General features: G+C 43.8%; 1 protein-coding gene across 3 annotated transcripts in view; it reads left to right on the top strand.

Moving 5' to 3' along the window:
- DIP2B (disco interacting protein 2 homolog B) overlaps positions 1-16,116 on the top strand; it is a 175,324-nt gene that overhangs the window by 120,895 nt on the left and 38,313 nt on the right. For 2 of the 3 annotated variants that reach the window (XM_035103797.2, XM_035103798.2), the window contains exons 5-11: positions 2,323-2,535; positions 5,952-6,101; positions 8,863-8,982; positions 11,376-11,573; positions 11,867-11,958; positions 12,200-12,310; positions 15,079-15,202. In XM_035103797.2, the coding sequence (XP_034959688.2) occupies positions 2,323-2,535; positions 5,952-6,101; positions 8,863-8,982; positions 11,376-11,573; positions 11,867-11,958; positions 12,200-12,310; positions 15,079-15,202 (1,008 nt within the window). The remainder of the gene's footprint in view (positions 1-2,322; positions 2,536-5,951; positions 6,102-8,862; positions 8,983-11,375; positions 11,574-11,866; positions 11,959-12,199; positions 12,311-15,078; positions 15,203-16,116) is intronic. The other variant, XM_035103799.2, reaches the window with a different exon arrangement.

Here is a 16,116-nt window from a genome sequence, read left to right as displayed (position 1 = left end):
AAATTCCCTACTATATGGTGCATTGTTCAGTTTGCTGCTGCACTCGGAGTTTGCTACCTCTTTGACAAGTAATTTAGGCTAGCTGGGCTTACTACACATGGCAGTGTGAATATGTTGCTGCTTTGGCACTCTCAATACACAATTTTGGGATATTAGGACTGTGCTCTTGTCTTGAGATGCAGCTGGTCGCTTTACTCAGGTTCTTGCTTCGTTATCTTGCCATGGCACTTCCTTGTGTTGCAATTAATGTTTGAAATTTACTGTATGTTGATGTTCAAATGAGTTCAAATTTACTGTTATGTTGATGTTCAAATGAGTATGCTGGCAACCGTGTTTAGCGAATCTCCTGGTGTCTGTTGAATTTTCAGACCTTTTCAAAATTATCTGGGATTGTCAGCATTAACACATGTATATTGACATTCAACGCATTCTGGACATTCATTTGCTAGACTTTGCTATTCATATTGGAAGGTGCTGTAACTCTGGGGCAGAGTAAACTATTTTTATGCAGAAGGTGCCACATTCAGCCCTCAACACCTTCAGATAAAACGGTCAAGTAGCAGCAGAAGGGAGATATCTTTTTCTGCCCGTCACTCTGGATAGGCACTGCCGTTCAGAGTAGACAACACTGGGCTAGATCAGCCTTCCCCATCTGAAGACCTGCAGATGTCCTGGAATGCCACTTCCATCATCCTGTCCATTTGCCATGCTGGTTGGGGCTGATGAGAGTTGTAGCCAAACAGCATCCTGAAGGTACCAGGTTGAGGAAGGCTGGGCTTGATGGATCAGTAGTCTGACTATTAGGCAACTTCATAGGTTCATACATAGGAAATTCTTTTTTGCAAATCCCATGTTCAACAAAACCTCCTACATTCACATTTCTCCCCAAAGCTTATAGAGGATGAAGAAAAGTATTGTGTTTCATGCTGAGTGGCCAAGAGGTCACAGCTTTCTCCTTTGAACTCCTCTATACCTCACTTTTCCTGACATTTGCTTCTCTGGTTTTTACATTTTTCAACTGGCTGAATTTCATAGAGTCACAGAATTGTAGAGTTGGAAGGGCCCCCGAGGATAATCTATAGTTAAATATATGTGTATTCAAACACATTTCCTGTTGTGTGGGAACAAGGAAGCAGATTTGCCCCATATGTGCAAATGAATTCATAATCTTATGGGTGAGAGAGATTTTGACACCCCCCCCTTCGAAACTGTCTTCAGCATCACTATAAGACATTTGAGGCTGACTGAGTTGCTTCCCATCTGTGTCAGGAGGGCCTCAGGATCATACCGATATAGCTTGTTGGCCACATTCTGTTTTAAAGCTCTACATGTCTGGTCTTCCATCTGATGGGTCAGATGAATGCCTTTTTAGAGGTTTATGTCCATATGGGGCCTCTGCTCATTCAGTTGTGCCATCTCCTAGATGTCCCCCATGGTATGCTGAAACCCATACATTATCTGCAGATCTCTGTATTAACATTTGTATATTCTTTCTTTTCCTTTCATATTATCAAGATTTGACAAATTGATGATTTGGTATTCCCTAACCAATTATACCTTGTTATTGCAAATTGCAGTTATAGGCAGCCTACATTTTCAGGCTATCGACAGGCAGGTGCTGTGGTGTTTTCAAGCAAATGTTTGTGTACACATGCAAATAGATGCACAAACAGAAAAAATCTTTTACACCAGTGGCACTGTATGGATAGCTGAATATCTATTTCCATCACTCTTTGTAATTATTTAGAGTCCCCTGTTGTAACCAAGAGTCTGTTCTACTGATGCTGATTTTCTCTGTATGGAAAAAACAGTGGCAAAGGAATTCTTACATGTATACAGCCTTGGGCATTGTAAAGAAGTTCTCTTTCATCTGTGTCCTCCTGCAAGCCAGTAATCGCAGAACACAGGCAATTTCCCAGAACGCCTATTCCCAAAACTCTCCATGGAGATGGGCTGATACTGATGTTTTCCATTTCAGAATTGTTGGCCGTCGGGGAAAACTGCAGCCAGGTTCCATAGCATGCAAAGAGCAGGGTTGTGACCTACAAGGGCACGCATTACCTTTAAGGATGGGTGGGCGGCTAAATGTTTTACTGGGTTTGGAATATTTGTACCAGCTTTTTCCTTTGTAGTAAGGAAGAAGCTGGCTCACACTGGAGCGGGGGGGGGGGGGGGAAGCAGCTTGCTACCAGCTTCCCCTCCATGTTGGCCCATGTTTGAACACACTCTGCCTTGGGTGTTACGGAGCCTTTGCCAGTGTTTCCTCGGTTGCAAAGAGAGCATGTTAAGTGCGGTGTGCTTCCCTTTTCTGATCCCCCACAGACACGTCTTCTGCATCCGAAGATGAAGGGTCGCTCAGGCGCCAGGCTGCTCTATCTGCTGCATTGCATCAGAGCTTACAGAATGCTGAGTCATGGATCAACCGATCTATTCAGGGGTCATCCACATCTTCATCAGCATCTTCTACACTATCCCATGGAGAAGGCAAAGGGACCAGTGGGTCACTAGCCGATGTATTTGCCAATACTCGAATAGGTAGGAGCTGGGGTGCGGACAGCAAAACCAAGGGCTTCACGTCTTCTTTTTTTGTGTCAAAAGTTTAGAAATCTCCCAGTGTCAAAGGCCAAACAGTTTAAAAACTCTGCCCACTAGAAGTAGAGGCCTACCCATGGTGAGGGAAAGCGAGCCCGTTGGCCTAGAGAGAGGATCCCAGTTACACTAGTAGTCATGAAAGATGTGCACAGTAACCTGGCACTTTTTGTTATGCACATGGGTGTTGTTTTATGCTTGTGGCTGCTATTTACACTAAGTGTTCTCACTGCTGGGTGAGCAAAGAGATTGCTGTAGCCTACATGTCCTGTGTTGTGTTGCAGATGTCTATCCCTTATCCAGCCAAAAAGATCGCCATGCTTCTTTTAAATTTATCCAACAAGGCTGTGATGCAGCCTTCCGCATAACGGCCTAACTTGTGGGGATGAGGAAAGCTTTTCAAAAGCTTCACTCCCTTGATATTTTACTCATCATAGGCGACTATGTGAGTGGCTATATAACAAGGCTATTTATTGATATATATTGCTTTATCCCACCTGACTGGTAGACCAGGAATTACATCCCCAGCCCCAGCCCCCCCCCAACCCAATTTTAAAGCATATTTAAGGCCTGAACCATTTTCCCAGCTACGTGTACACATTTGTTGGGGGATTTAAAGATCTGGATACCCCAGGCTCAGTTTTTTGATGCTCTGAGGTGCTCCTTGCTGCTGGTGCTGCTGTATGAATTTTTGTAGGGTTTGTTTGGCTCCACTGTATGTGTTTTCTTGTTAATGTGTTCCGAAGGATCCCCCTGCATCCCAGGGGGATTGCTGTGTCTCAATGTGCTCTCTGCTTTGGCTTAATTGGTTTCAGGCAAGCAATGTGTAGCTGTTTGGTGTTTCTTAATTGCTTCTTTTTATTTCTTTTAACCTGTATGTTGCTGATGTCTTTGTCTCTTACTGGGATGCAACTCATTTTCTAAAATGGAAAACTTGGGAGATTTACCTGTTTGAAATTCCATCAGCATAAATAATGCCTTCTTCAAATGGAAGATACTCTCATTAAAGCAATGGTGAAATATGGTCCCAAATTGGAACAGCCAGCTATTTGGTTGCTGAATAGCTAATGTCAAATTGGTGCTATGAAATACAGCTCTTTCTTGTAAGTGCAATCTTGGGAATATGAAGCACAGTTAACATAGGAGCAACGTTTCTACTGTTACATTTTCAGCACAGAGGTAGACATAAACATGCGGCTACCTCGGTAAGTTTTGAGCATTTTAAAAATATAGCCACAGTCAGATATACTCAGCACAGTAGATCTGAAGTTTATTTGTCTCAGGCTTAAGAGCTCATGGCAAGAAGCCACTTCACAAGAATAGGATTGAAATCAACCACAGAATCGGCACTTTGTCAACATTTAATACACCTAAGTTGGGTTTGATAGAGGGGCCATTTCTAAAATCTATTAACGTTGCATGGATTTTTGAGGCCTTACTCTTGCGCAACTCTAGCACAGGGTGCTTGTATGAAAAAGCTTTATTTTATGCCAAGTTTCATTTATTTAAGAGTACTTAGCAGCCCAATCCAGCATGGATCAACCCAGACTGAATTCTGTGCACAGCTGCCTCACCATAGGCTGACATGATCAGACCTTCGCATTTATTGAGGATTTTCCCTGTGGCCACCACAGAGTGAGAATAAGCCCATGGACAAAACGGAAGTATGTGCTATTACTGATCAGATGAGCCCTCAAGAGTGTGTCTAGCATATACTTCGAAATGCACACTAAATCCTATCCTGCCTGCTGTTCTGAGGGAGGTCTTTCTGTTTTGTACATCTTGGTACAGTGATGGAGAAGACATCAGTTCCCTTACCCAAATTGCAGTACACCATAAAGCATTTCTGCTTAAGAAGTCAGGGAACAGCTCAGCAGGATGCTTTTAATTAATATGATATTCTTCTGAATGGTTGTACATTTACCTAATGATGACATTGGTGTGCACAAAACTCACTGAACATGCAATACATTGCATACTTTCAATCTGTGTGTCTTACAATATTGCATGGATGTAAGTAAACTTGTATGCTGAGTTTTTCCACATCAGTGCTGTTAACTGAATGTGCTGCCTGCAGAAATTAAATACTTGACTGCTAACCTTTATTAAATCTGTTGTGATAACTCTGTCCCTGAAATGCTCTCCCAGTAGCCTGTTGTTGTTGTTTTTTTTGGGGGGGGGGGGTAAAAACTATTCAATTATATATATTTTCACATCAGAGAATTGCAACTTGTTGAATTATGAACCACTTAGCTGCTTAAAATACACAGTTGCATAGCAGCTCAGCAGAGGATGAAGAAGATTGGACACAGTGGCCTGGTTCACACATCATGCCAAGCCAAACTGCGGCAGAGCACAAGCAAGCCTGTAGGCTCCAGGAAAGGAGATTGTAGTTGCTTTATTTCTCACTGGTTGTTCTTCTGTGCTGCTTTGAACTAAGAATGGCTTGATTTAGCATGTTGTCCAAACCCAGGCTTGTGGTTTAATTCTCTCCAGGCTAACCACACATCTAAAACCAATGTTTGTCCTACAGTATTTGGCCCGAGGTTTGTCTGGGAGAGCTAAACTGTGAACGACATGTTTGGACAACGTGCTAAGCCCAGGCCATGGTTTTAGTGTGGTATTGCAGCAGAACAACCAGGGAAGAGCAAAATGGCTGCAATTTCCTCTCTGGGAGCTCACACATGCACACTAAGCTATGGTTTGGCTCAGCCTGACATGCAAATTAGGCCACAGTATCTCATTAAAGGGCATTGCAGTTAACTAGACCAGATTTCAGCCTGCAGTGTCACTATTTCTGTTGTGATACAGGAATGTATCCAAGATATGGAAGTTTGCATAAGGGATTAGGAAGGGGCTTAGTCTTGCATTCAGTGCACTATAGAGACAACATGGTCAGCTAGCTGGGTAATCTTCTCTGTTGGCAAAATGACAAAAATAATAATACTCAGAAGGCCTTTTCTGAGACTATGGGAAGTTCTCCCATCTCATTTCTGCTCAGGATCCAGTATTTTTAGCTCATGGTCAAAACTCCTGTTCCTATTCTTTAGGTCCAATTCTTACTTAAGAGGAGATATGGGGCAATGGTGATATGTCCCATAACATTTTTGCTGCCCTTGTACAAGTTAGTCTAGTTAGCCTTTGGAAATGGGCAGTGTAATATGTGGCCTAGAGAAACAGGGGTGTGAAATAGCCCATGGCTCTGTAATGAAAATGGAAAGTTGAATCAATCTTGCTGTTCAGTCAGGTGCCTTTGCATCAGAGCAAGGAGAGGTGGGTAAATGTGATATTGTATCTTAGGCCACCTGGTAGCAAAAAAATAATATGAATCTCAATTGGTTTTTTCTTGATCCTCCTTCTAGAAAATTTCTCAGTTCCCCCGGATGTTACTGCAACTACCTCCACACCTGCTTCCTCTGCCCGCCCATCTGCTATTGACCTCCCTCCATCAGGAATAGTGAAGGGCATGCACAAAGCATCCAACCGGTCTAGCCTTATGGACACAGCCGATGGTACATCTGCAGATCCAAACTATGGGATAAAGCCAATAGGGCATCAGAAACATGGTTTTATTTCTACAGCTCATCAGTGCAGCATTGCAGAATGCATGCCATCTATCCTAAATGTCTACCATGTCAGCCATTAGTAGGCACCTGCCTCACACTGCAACAATTTTTTTTCTGTTTGCTTTCTTGTGAGAAATTGTGAGAACAATGGGGCCCTGAGACCCAGGTTGGGCAATTGCATCTTGGGGGGAAAGGCAGCTGATTAAGTTTCAGCTGTTAGTATTAAGCTCTTCTGTCCAATACCCAAATGGTAGTTTGTTTTTTGTGTGTTTAGAAAAGAAGCGCCTGTGCTTCTTAACTTCTTATCTTGCACATTCATATTTCATGTGGAAGAAGCAAAGATGTGAATACTCTTTGCCTGTTCCAGATTAGGAGCTGCCGGTTCCTACCCAAGCTTTTGAGCAAAAGTGCTAGCCCTTAACACCAGCATTTCCTCCAACTTTTAATTGTGAATTGGCCTGCCAGTGTATTCTGCTTTGCATTGCTGGGGTGCGCAGGAACAACTGAGACCTTCTTGAGGCAAGTCTCAAGTCTGCTTCATGTAGGGGCAAAGAACATGTACCACAGGGTGGGAAAGCGGAAGCAGACAGCAGGCTAGAACCCAAAGTCTTCCACAAACTGCAGGCCACTTTGACAGGTAGGTGGGGCCACCCATCTGTCAAAGTCACATGATGTCAGGTGAGCCAGCTTCAAAGGAAGAATCCTTTGAACGCAATGACCAAAATTGCCTTGATATAGAATGGTTCTTGCACCCTTGCCACCCGGAAGAGAGCAAAGAAGCCATATGCCCTTTCCGCTAGTAGCAAAGTCAGAAGCTGAGCCCAGCTCCAACCTCAGAATATCTCCACTGCTGCAGCAAGGCCCAGTCTATTGATGTATGAGTAAGGGAAGGCAGTTGCTCTTTGAACTTCCATCCTGTCTCCAGGATGTTAACCCAAACAGTTTTGTGGATTCCCAGAAAGCTTCCGGAAAGCTCCCCTTTTCCTGCTCACTATTTTGTGTTGTTTCTGTATTCCACCACTGTGGAAAGTGTGGCAGATCCCAAATGGCTCATATAGTCTGAAGAGGAAACAGGTAGCCTCTCTGACATGGATGTGTGGTTCCTAGAGAGTGCAGTTTCTTAAGGGCTCCTATTGTTGTTTTAAGCAGATACCACTGCTGATGCATTTCCTCAGCATATCTGGGGACCAGGGATTGTGGGTATCTCATTAGGAGCTTCAGTTCTTTTGCTGTGCCTTGTAATCTAAAGAAGAGCGATAACTCAATGCACACAGAGTATCAGAAAACTGCTTTTCTTGTTAAATACCAAACACTGGCTTCAAGAGTTAACCCTTGAGCACTACGGATTAGGAAAGGGGAGCAGGGAGTTCTGGTGAGGAAATTGCAATTTTATTTTGTGTGTGCCTTAAAAAGAAAAGTACAGAATGTGTTTTTACAAAGGAATGAGAGCCCTGCATTGGGTATTTGAGAGACATTGGGTGTTAAAGGTAAAGTGAATCTTAAGAGTCTTTAGTGAATCCTAACAGACCCTCTCCTTTGATCGTTCTGTGGTTCTGCATAGTCTCCACAGTCATTTGATTAGAGCTTTCAGATTACACAACCTGGCTGTAAAATGAGCTCTTTGGTTGTACCGTGTCAGGTGCTGAAACAGAAGCAAAAATAGCTTTTTAAACTCCTTTCGCCAGCACCTAACCACCTACAGGTGGTCTTGTTTTGCCACACTAGATCTATGTTTGTCACAGCACTGCTCTATTCATTTCCCCTTGTTCCTTTCTTTAAAGATGTGAATTCTCAACTAAGTAATTCACACCTTGCAGAGAGAGAGAGAGAGAGAGAGAGAGAGAGAATGCATGAACTAGTTGATCTGCATTACTGACAGTTTGCATTGAACTGTTTTGGTCAGAGAACATTGTTGTTGTTCTTATGCAGAATTTCCAGGGCCTCAACTGTGTTGCCCTGAGATTTCAAGTCTAAAGCCAGCTCTTCTTAACCTTGGAGAAGAGGCTTCGCTCTCATTTGTTGGTAGTACTATTTTTAGTATAAAGCAGCCAATGAGTGGTAAAATAGAACCTGCACTTCTAAAATGCCTGCTGCGCGGGAGTTTGTTATATACAGGTAGAAAAGCACCCAACTGCGGTGACTAGAATAACCTTGAGGATAAACTGCTGCCTTGATTTGAGTCTGCGAGAAAACCTTTGCCAAGTCTCTGGAGCTTCCAAAGTGCCCTCTGGTGGTCAAGTCATAAAAGGATGCTAGCAAGACTATTTTAATCCGGCATGCACAATTTATCACCCACCAAGCCAAACATATCCCATTAGTCAAGAATTGTGATCTCAAAGGTGCCCGACTCTGTTTCTGTAATCCCAGGAAGGAATGGGAAGTTTGTCTAGGCCTTTGCAGCTTGCCATATACGGCCTGGTCTTGAGAGATAAAAAACATATATAGACAGTGTTGTGCAAATGCTGAAAACAGCTTTGAAAAGGAAATAAGTGGTCCTTTTATTAGCAGCCGTACCTTCCAGATAACCTTCTGGATAGTCCGCGTTCCCATGTTTTACATCAGGGCTTGATCACAGCAATCTCTGCTCATGTATATTGTAATTTGCTGCATCAGAAAGGGTATGATTCGGGTAGCTCTTTATACAGAGTGGCAGTTGCCCACAGGTGACCTAGCCCTTGATAAACTGAATTAATTTCCCACACTGCAGGTGTCCCTGTAAGTAGCAGAGTCTCAACAAAAATCCAGCAGCTGCTCAATACTCTGAAGCGACCCAAGAGGCCACCTCTGAAGGAGTTTTTTGTGGATGATTTTGAAGAAATTGTTGAAGGTATTTGGATATGCCAATGGGCTGGTTGCAATTCACATAAAACTTTGTCTGTCTTGTTATTTTGCTTGGTTTTGCTTTTCTTCTTTTGATGACTGTTAAGCTCCAGTAGTTAAGGGAGAATCCTCTTCCTTCTATCTATGCCTTCCTTTTATGAGGTTTCCAGATCAATATGGATTAGAACAGTGTTTTTCAACCTTTTTTGGGCAAAGGCACACTTGTTTCATGAAAAAAATCACGAGGCACACCACCATTAGAAAATGTTTAAAAATTTAACTCTGTGCCTATATTGACTATATATAAAGTAATTCTCCCACGGCACACCAGGCAACACACCAGGGAACAGTGGTTGAAAAACACTGGATTAGAAAACAAAGGTGCTGTTGTATCTTAGCCTCTTATATAGAAAAGCTCAAGAGTTCAATCTAGCTCCTCCTGGTCATATGCTTTTTCTGTAACTGTACACAAGGGGAACCTCATGCACAACCTTCCAAGCCCCACATCGTCAGGGGTTGTGGGGCTGGAGGCAAACAGTGGGTGGAACAGCATATTGGAGAGCCTCTGTACACTAGATTTTTGCACACACTCCAGATACATAATGGCATCATCACAATTGAAGGACCTATTCAGACAGGCATAAGCACTCCAGGGTGCAGAGCACAGATAGCAAGGGCTGTCACTTGGGAAGGAAGCAAAGTCCTAAGAACTGGATAGGGGCACCTGGAGGGTCATATTCGGCCCATAGGCCGGAGGTTCCCCTCCTCTGGAGTAGGCAGAGTGCTACTCTGTCAAGCCCACAGGTTTTCTTAAAGAGAAAAGGGGGGGGGAGATGAGCTCTTCTTGCTTAAAACAGGGTGCACCAGCTTCTCCCAAATTCTTGTAGTACAACAATCTGTAAGGCAGCTCCTATCATCCCAGATTGTTGGCTGTGTCGGCAGGAACTTGTGCAAGTTGTTGGGGTCCAACAACATTCTGGAGTCGGGAAGGTCTGGGAATATACCATGCCATCATTGGGTATATATGCCAAATCAGTCTTTTTATTGCAAGAGGGATGGGAGAGCAACACTTGGCATAGCATGTCCCGCCCCCCCATTTGTTTTGTTGTCTCTTCTGCCTCCCCTCCCACACCCATCCCCTTTTCAAATCAGGTAGTCACACTTGACACTTTGTCAGAAATGCTGGTGCCCAAGAAAAAAAGGATGGAATTGGGCCGCAGACATGGCGAGGGTAGCTGAAGCCTTAAATATGAGAACGGAGAAACCTGGGTTATTGCTGCTTCATTTATGCATCTTTAACTTCCACTTGGAAATTCTGTGCGGCACTGAGAGACAGATGGCAAATAGTAAATTTGGATTATTCCTCTGAGAGCTGGCCCAAGAGATTTTGTGGCCCACGCAGCTGCGTTGTGTGATCCAGGAGGTGTGCTCAGACTTCCTCATCAACATTGCAAGTGAGGTGCACCTCTCAGATTGCATGCTGCTCTCCTGGTGGCCCTAGAGGGGCTATTTACCCAAACAACGGCTTGGTGTTCCATGGTACATTTTTGTGCTAATGCTGACTCTTAAACAGCTATGTAGCAACTCCAGTATACGGCATTATCTATATACTACCCTCCTAGGCACTGTCACAGGGGCAAGTTGCTTTTGAGTTCTAACTATCTGAACCTAATTTCTCTCTCCTGGATTTAAATACCACCCTCCTTTTTTTAAGCCACAAATTTTCTCCTCCTGTAAATGGCTCTGTTCTCTTGACATTTTTTATTCTCTCCATCTGCTCTCTCTTTTGACCTGCTGCTCTTTACCTGTTGATTAACCTTTATCAAGTTACCACTTCAACTTTTCAAAACTCCATATACTGTACAAATCCTTGCTGGTCCACACTGTCCTGCTCTTTCTGCTATCAGTACCTGTTATCTCTGTCCTACTCTGTCTTTGGTGCCTTTTATTAAAGTCAAACGTAATCTTAGTTTGTTCATATTTGTCTTGGCTGACTGGCTGAGATTTTAGACTTTCTGCTCACATCTGTGTTGCATATTGTACCTAGCACACAGATTGATGCTACGTAATTGTATAGTAGCAGCAGCAGCAGCAGTAATAGTAGGTTCTTGCCAAATGCAATTGAGTTAACATCTTCAGTTTCTGTGTTAGGAAATAACAGTTTTCCTGTCTCCTACTGGGCGGTATCTATCCTTAGCAACAAATAAGTTCAAATTGCTTCGACCTTTTAAAAGTGGATTTTGAAACAGCGATTTCCAAAATGGGGAAGAAAGGGGGAATCCTTTGCACCATGAATGCAGGGAGCTATAGACTTTGTTTAGCACCCTTTAGTCCTCCATACACAGCTTGCTCCTTTCGTCAGTGGATTTAACACTTGATCTGGCGGCGTTTTCTTTGCAGTTCCACAGCCAGACCCAAACCAGCCCAAACCAGAGGGACGTCAGATGACGCCTGTGAAGGGAGAACCCTTGGGAGTAGTTTGCAACTGGCCTCCTGCTTTAGAAGCCGCTCTGCAACGCTGGGGGACGACGCAGGCCAAATGCCCTTGTTTGACAGCCCTGGATGTTACTGGGAAGCCAGTCTACACACTGACATATGGTGAGAATCTTTATAGAGTCTTGTTAGCATATACACTTTACCATAGTGGGTTTTTTTAAGGCACGTGGGTCATTGTGGTTTGCCTGCCTTGACTTGGCACATAAGCTGTTTTGTTAGAAAAGCAGTACTTTGGCAATCCTACATTGATTCTGCACTGGCTAAGATACAGGATACAGATATTTTCCAGCAATAATAATAGACGTGTGTCAGGAGCGGGGGGGGGGGGGGAGAGATGCTGCACCTGCCACTGCCTGACTGATGTGAAACATCATTGCTTTTTCTCTGCGTTCCAGGCAAGCTGTGGAGCAGAAGTCTGAAGCTGGCCTATACACTGTTGAATAAACTGGGCACCAAAAATGAGCCTGTCTTGAAGCCTGGAGACAGAGTAAGAAGCCTTAACAAACGGTTTATAGCTCCCCTTGTGAAAAACAAACGGGGGTGGGGCATGAATGTATGTGCCTCTTCCCCTTTAAATGTTTAAAAAAATTACTTCTTTAAAAAATTTGCAGCACATGAGTTAATTTTGCAGTCATCTGCAGCCTATTTTGTGCTTTGCAGTGTAACGGTCCAAGCTTGACTGCTGTCCGTCCTACCTTCTCTAACTTAATAATTTCTGTGAATCGCAGGTAGCCCTTGTTTATCCCAACAATGATCCTGTCATGTTCATGGTGGCGTTCTATGGCTGCTTGCTAGCTGAAGTCATCCCAGTGCCGATAGAGGTACCTCTAACCCGAAAGGTAACGTTGATGGAACTTAGGGGAGTGATAGGATGTGGGATGAGAACCAAGTCAGGCTGTCGGCCTTGGATGCATTTAGACTTTGCAGCTTCCAGTTCTAGAGATCCTGTCTTTCACAGCTATTGCACATCCAGGCCGATATTTCAAAATGCTGGTGTTCTGTCATGCCTCCCTCTTCCGTCGAGCACATGGATCTCACCTCTCCCTCGGCCAGTACCCTGGGCCTTATTCTCACCAGGGCTCAGCACCTGCATTTTAGAGAACGTTACTTAAACAGCAACAATGGGGAGCTTATTTTGTTATTTTGCAGTCCCACTAATTCCCATGGCACTGTGCTACTGCAAAGGAATTGCGGTTCGCTCCCTTGCTGAAAAGCCAAATATTTCATTGTTTTTTTAAAAAAATTATCTTGCAAGTGCATTTCAGTAGTTGAAATGAAGGCAGTTTCCGAGCTACTGCTAACTACAGACATCAGAACTATAAGACAGTATATCTGTTCCAGAGGGGAAAGTGAGTACAGTGGTACCTCGACATCCGAATGACTCAACTTCCAAAGGTTTCGACTTCCGAAGTCGGCAAACCTGGAAGTCTTGTTGCCGCGTGTGCGTTCTACGCCTGCACAGAAGCAGAGAGAGCGGTCCGTGCATGCGCAAAATCGCGCTTCGCGCATGCACAGAACAGGCTCTTTGACAACCGAAGACTTTGACTTACGAAGAGCGCCACGGAACAGATCATCTTCGTAAGTCGAGGTGCCACTGTATAAGGTAACAAGATGGTAGCATTTTGAATTCGCTTCCCCAAACAGATACATGTATTAACAAGTTCTGACATTGCTTTCAATACTTTTTGGGCATAGTTTTGTATCAGTGCCTATTGGAGATAACTTGAGAAACAGCTCTGATCGAAATCAGATTCAGTATAGATTTTCTGGCCAGCTTGTGTCCTGAGCACTGCTGAGAATAGGTCCTGGTGTTCTCACAGAGTCCGTGTGTCACGTAAAGGTCACCTCTACCCTTTCCATAATTGGAATAACACGCCATGGTCAGGTATTAAGAGTGTCTTTCAAGAGACAGCTTGGCAAAGAGCATGGTGTGAGAAATGGTAATGAGGTGGTAACCTAGCCTGGTAATGCTATGGGTCTCCTAGGGGCATCTCTTTGATTTGTGGTCTCAATATGACAACTGCCATAACAACCCGCATATGAAAACGGATTCGCCCCCAGCCCCCAGCCCCCCCGACTCTATATGCTCAGTAAACCAGCTTGTCCATTTCAGTGCTTTCTTCCCTCGCTTCTGTTGTGTTGCAGGGGATTCTCTGATCATCTGCTCATTCCAGCTCTTTCCAGCCTAGTAAATTTCCCTTCTGTAGTTAAGGGATACTGGGATTGAAAAAGGAGGGGTAGCTTCTTACCAATATGCTGTTTATATATTATTATTATTATTATTATTATTATTATTATTATTATTTATGTGTGTGATTTCTGTTTGGCCTTTTTTGTATGGAAATGCCATGTGTTCAGTCCATTTTTTAACAAATTAAGTTAACAAATAAAGACAAATAGCTTTATTTTAACAAATAAAGTTTAAGTGCAATATGGATTTTTATATGTAGCCTGCTATCCTCTTGGGGTAGTTTTTTAAATAAAAAAATCTGTTGAATTTTGGGGCAAATAGGACGGAATGCAGGCCTGGCAATGTTCTGTATCCAGTCCTGCAGGTTATCCTGCTGGGTATTTCACAAACCCCCTGCTGTCTGGACCATTTAGGAACCTGTCCCACTGATGATTTCAAACAGTGACTATGAGCTCATCTGCAGAGGTCCCTTCCTTTTGCTTCGTCTTGCCAATCTAATGCTTCCCCTCCCCCTGTTGCTGGAGGAGAAAAGACCTGTTTGAGATTGTGTGGGCAACAGTTGCCTACATTTCAGAAGCTAGTGGTGAGGGGATTGAGAAACTGACTTCAGGACCCTGCAAGTAAAATATAACCAGGCAGAGGGCCTTCTCGGTAGTGGAAGATAAAGAATTACGCAACTTTTAGAAGACATCTGAAGGCAGCCCTCTATTGTGGGGTTTTTAATGCTTGATGTTTTTAGATATGCTGTAAGCTGTCCAGAGTGGCTCAGGAAACCTAGCCAGATGGGCGGGGTATAAATAATGAAAATATTATTATTAACATGAATTATACAAATATGCTTGTTTAATTTCTGCTGGTTGCGGAATTCAGCTTTTCTTGGAGCAGAAATTTCTCTCTTTAGCACAGAGTTAAGCACAACTCTGGCCATTACTTGGGTCAGCCTTCAACAACCTGTTGCCCTCCAGCTGTGGTGACTAAAGCTAACAGGAGTTGTAGTCCAAAAATTGTAGTCTGGAGGGCACCAGGTTGGGGAAGGCTGACTTTTCCCTGGAACGCTGTTTCCCAAGTTTCAAGTTACTTTAATTCATGGACTTTTCAGCACAGGATGAATGGCCCACTGTCTTCCACATTCATAGTTGCCACCCATCTTACTTCAGATCACCACCACTCCCTGTGTTTTTCCATTGTGTGCAATGCCTGCTTCCCCTTGCTGTCACTGTGGTGGTTGTCATTTGAGTTTCAAACCACTGATGGATGAATCTGAATGTCTGTAGTTCCCTCAGTGTTGTCCATAATGTTACCATCCAGTTACCAAACCATTACCGACGTTTAGGAGTTTGGTAAGGGTAAAGCTGGCCTTTTCTCTCTCTTTTACCCCATCTGCAAATCACAGTGATTCCCTTTTCCCTCCCACAGGATGCTGGTGGCCAGCAAATTGGCTTTCTTCTAGGCAGCTGTGGCATTGCTTTGGCTCTCACTACTGAGGTTTGCTTAAAGGGCCTCCCCAAAACACAGAATGGAGAAATTGTGCAGTTCAAAGGTTAGTTGTTAGTTTTAATTATTTGTGGACCAAATAATTCATGCATGATCTTAATTTGCATACATGGAGATCTTCTGTATGTCAGAATAATATTCTGAATGAAGCGGCTTTAACTCTCAGCCTCTTTACATGTCTCTTTACATGTCTCTTTACAAGCCTAAACCCATATAAACTTTTCATAAATATTAGAAACCTTGTATTTCTGGGGAGGTGGGGAAGAAAACTTGTTTAATAATAATAATAATAATAATAATAATAATAATAATAATAATAAAATTTATTTATACCCCGCCCATCTGGCTGGGTTTCCCCAGCCACTCTGGGTGGCTTCCAACTGAATATTAAAAACAGTACAGCATCAAACATTAAAAACTTCCCTAAACAGGGCCGCCTTCAGTTGTCTTCTAAAAGTAAAATAGTTACTTATTGCCTTGACATCTGCTGGGAGGGCGTTCCACAGGGCGGGTGCCACTCCCGAGAAGGCCCTCTGTCTGGTTCCCTGTAACCTCGCAATGGGGGAACCACCAGAAGCCCCTCGGTGCTGGATCTCAGTGTCTGGGCTGAATGGTGGGGGTGGAGACGCTCCTTCCGGTATAGAGGACCGAGGCCGTTTAGGGCTTTAAAGGTCAGTACCAACACTTTGAATTGTGCTCGGAAACATACTGGGAGCCAATGCAGGTCTTTCAAGACTGGTGTTATGTGGTCTCGGCGGCTGTTCCCAGTCACCAGTCTAGCATTCTGGAGTAATTGTAGTTTCCGGGTCACCTTCAAAGGTAGCCCCACATAGAGCACATTGCAGTAGTCCAAGCGAGAGATAACTAGAGCATGCACCACTCTGGCAAGACAGTCTGTGGGCAGGTAGGGTCTCAGCCTGCGTACCAGATGGAGCTGGTAGACAGCCGCCCTGGACACAG

Source organism: Zootoca vivipara, chromosome 2 (assembly GCF_963506605.1).
Source record: "Zootoca vivipara chromosome 2, rZooViv1.1, whole genome shotgun sequence".
In the NCBI taxonomy this organism is placed as follows: Eukaryota; Metazoa; Chordata; class Lepidosauria; order Squamata; family Lacertidae; genus Zootoca; species Zootoca vivipara.
Note: the sequence above shows the minus strand (reverse complement) of the source record. Positions and strands in the feature narration are given on the sequence as shown.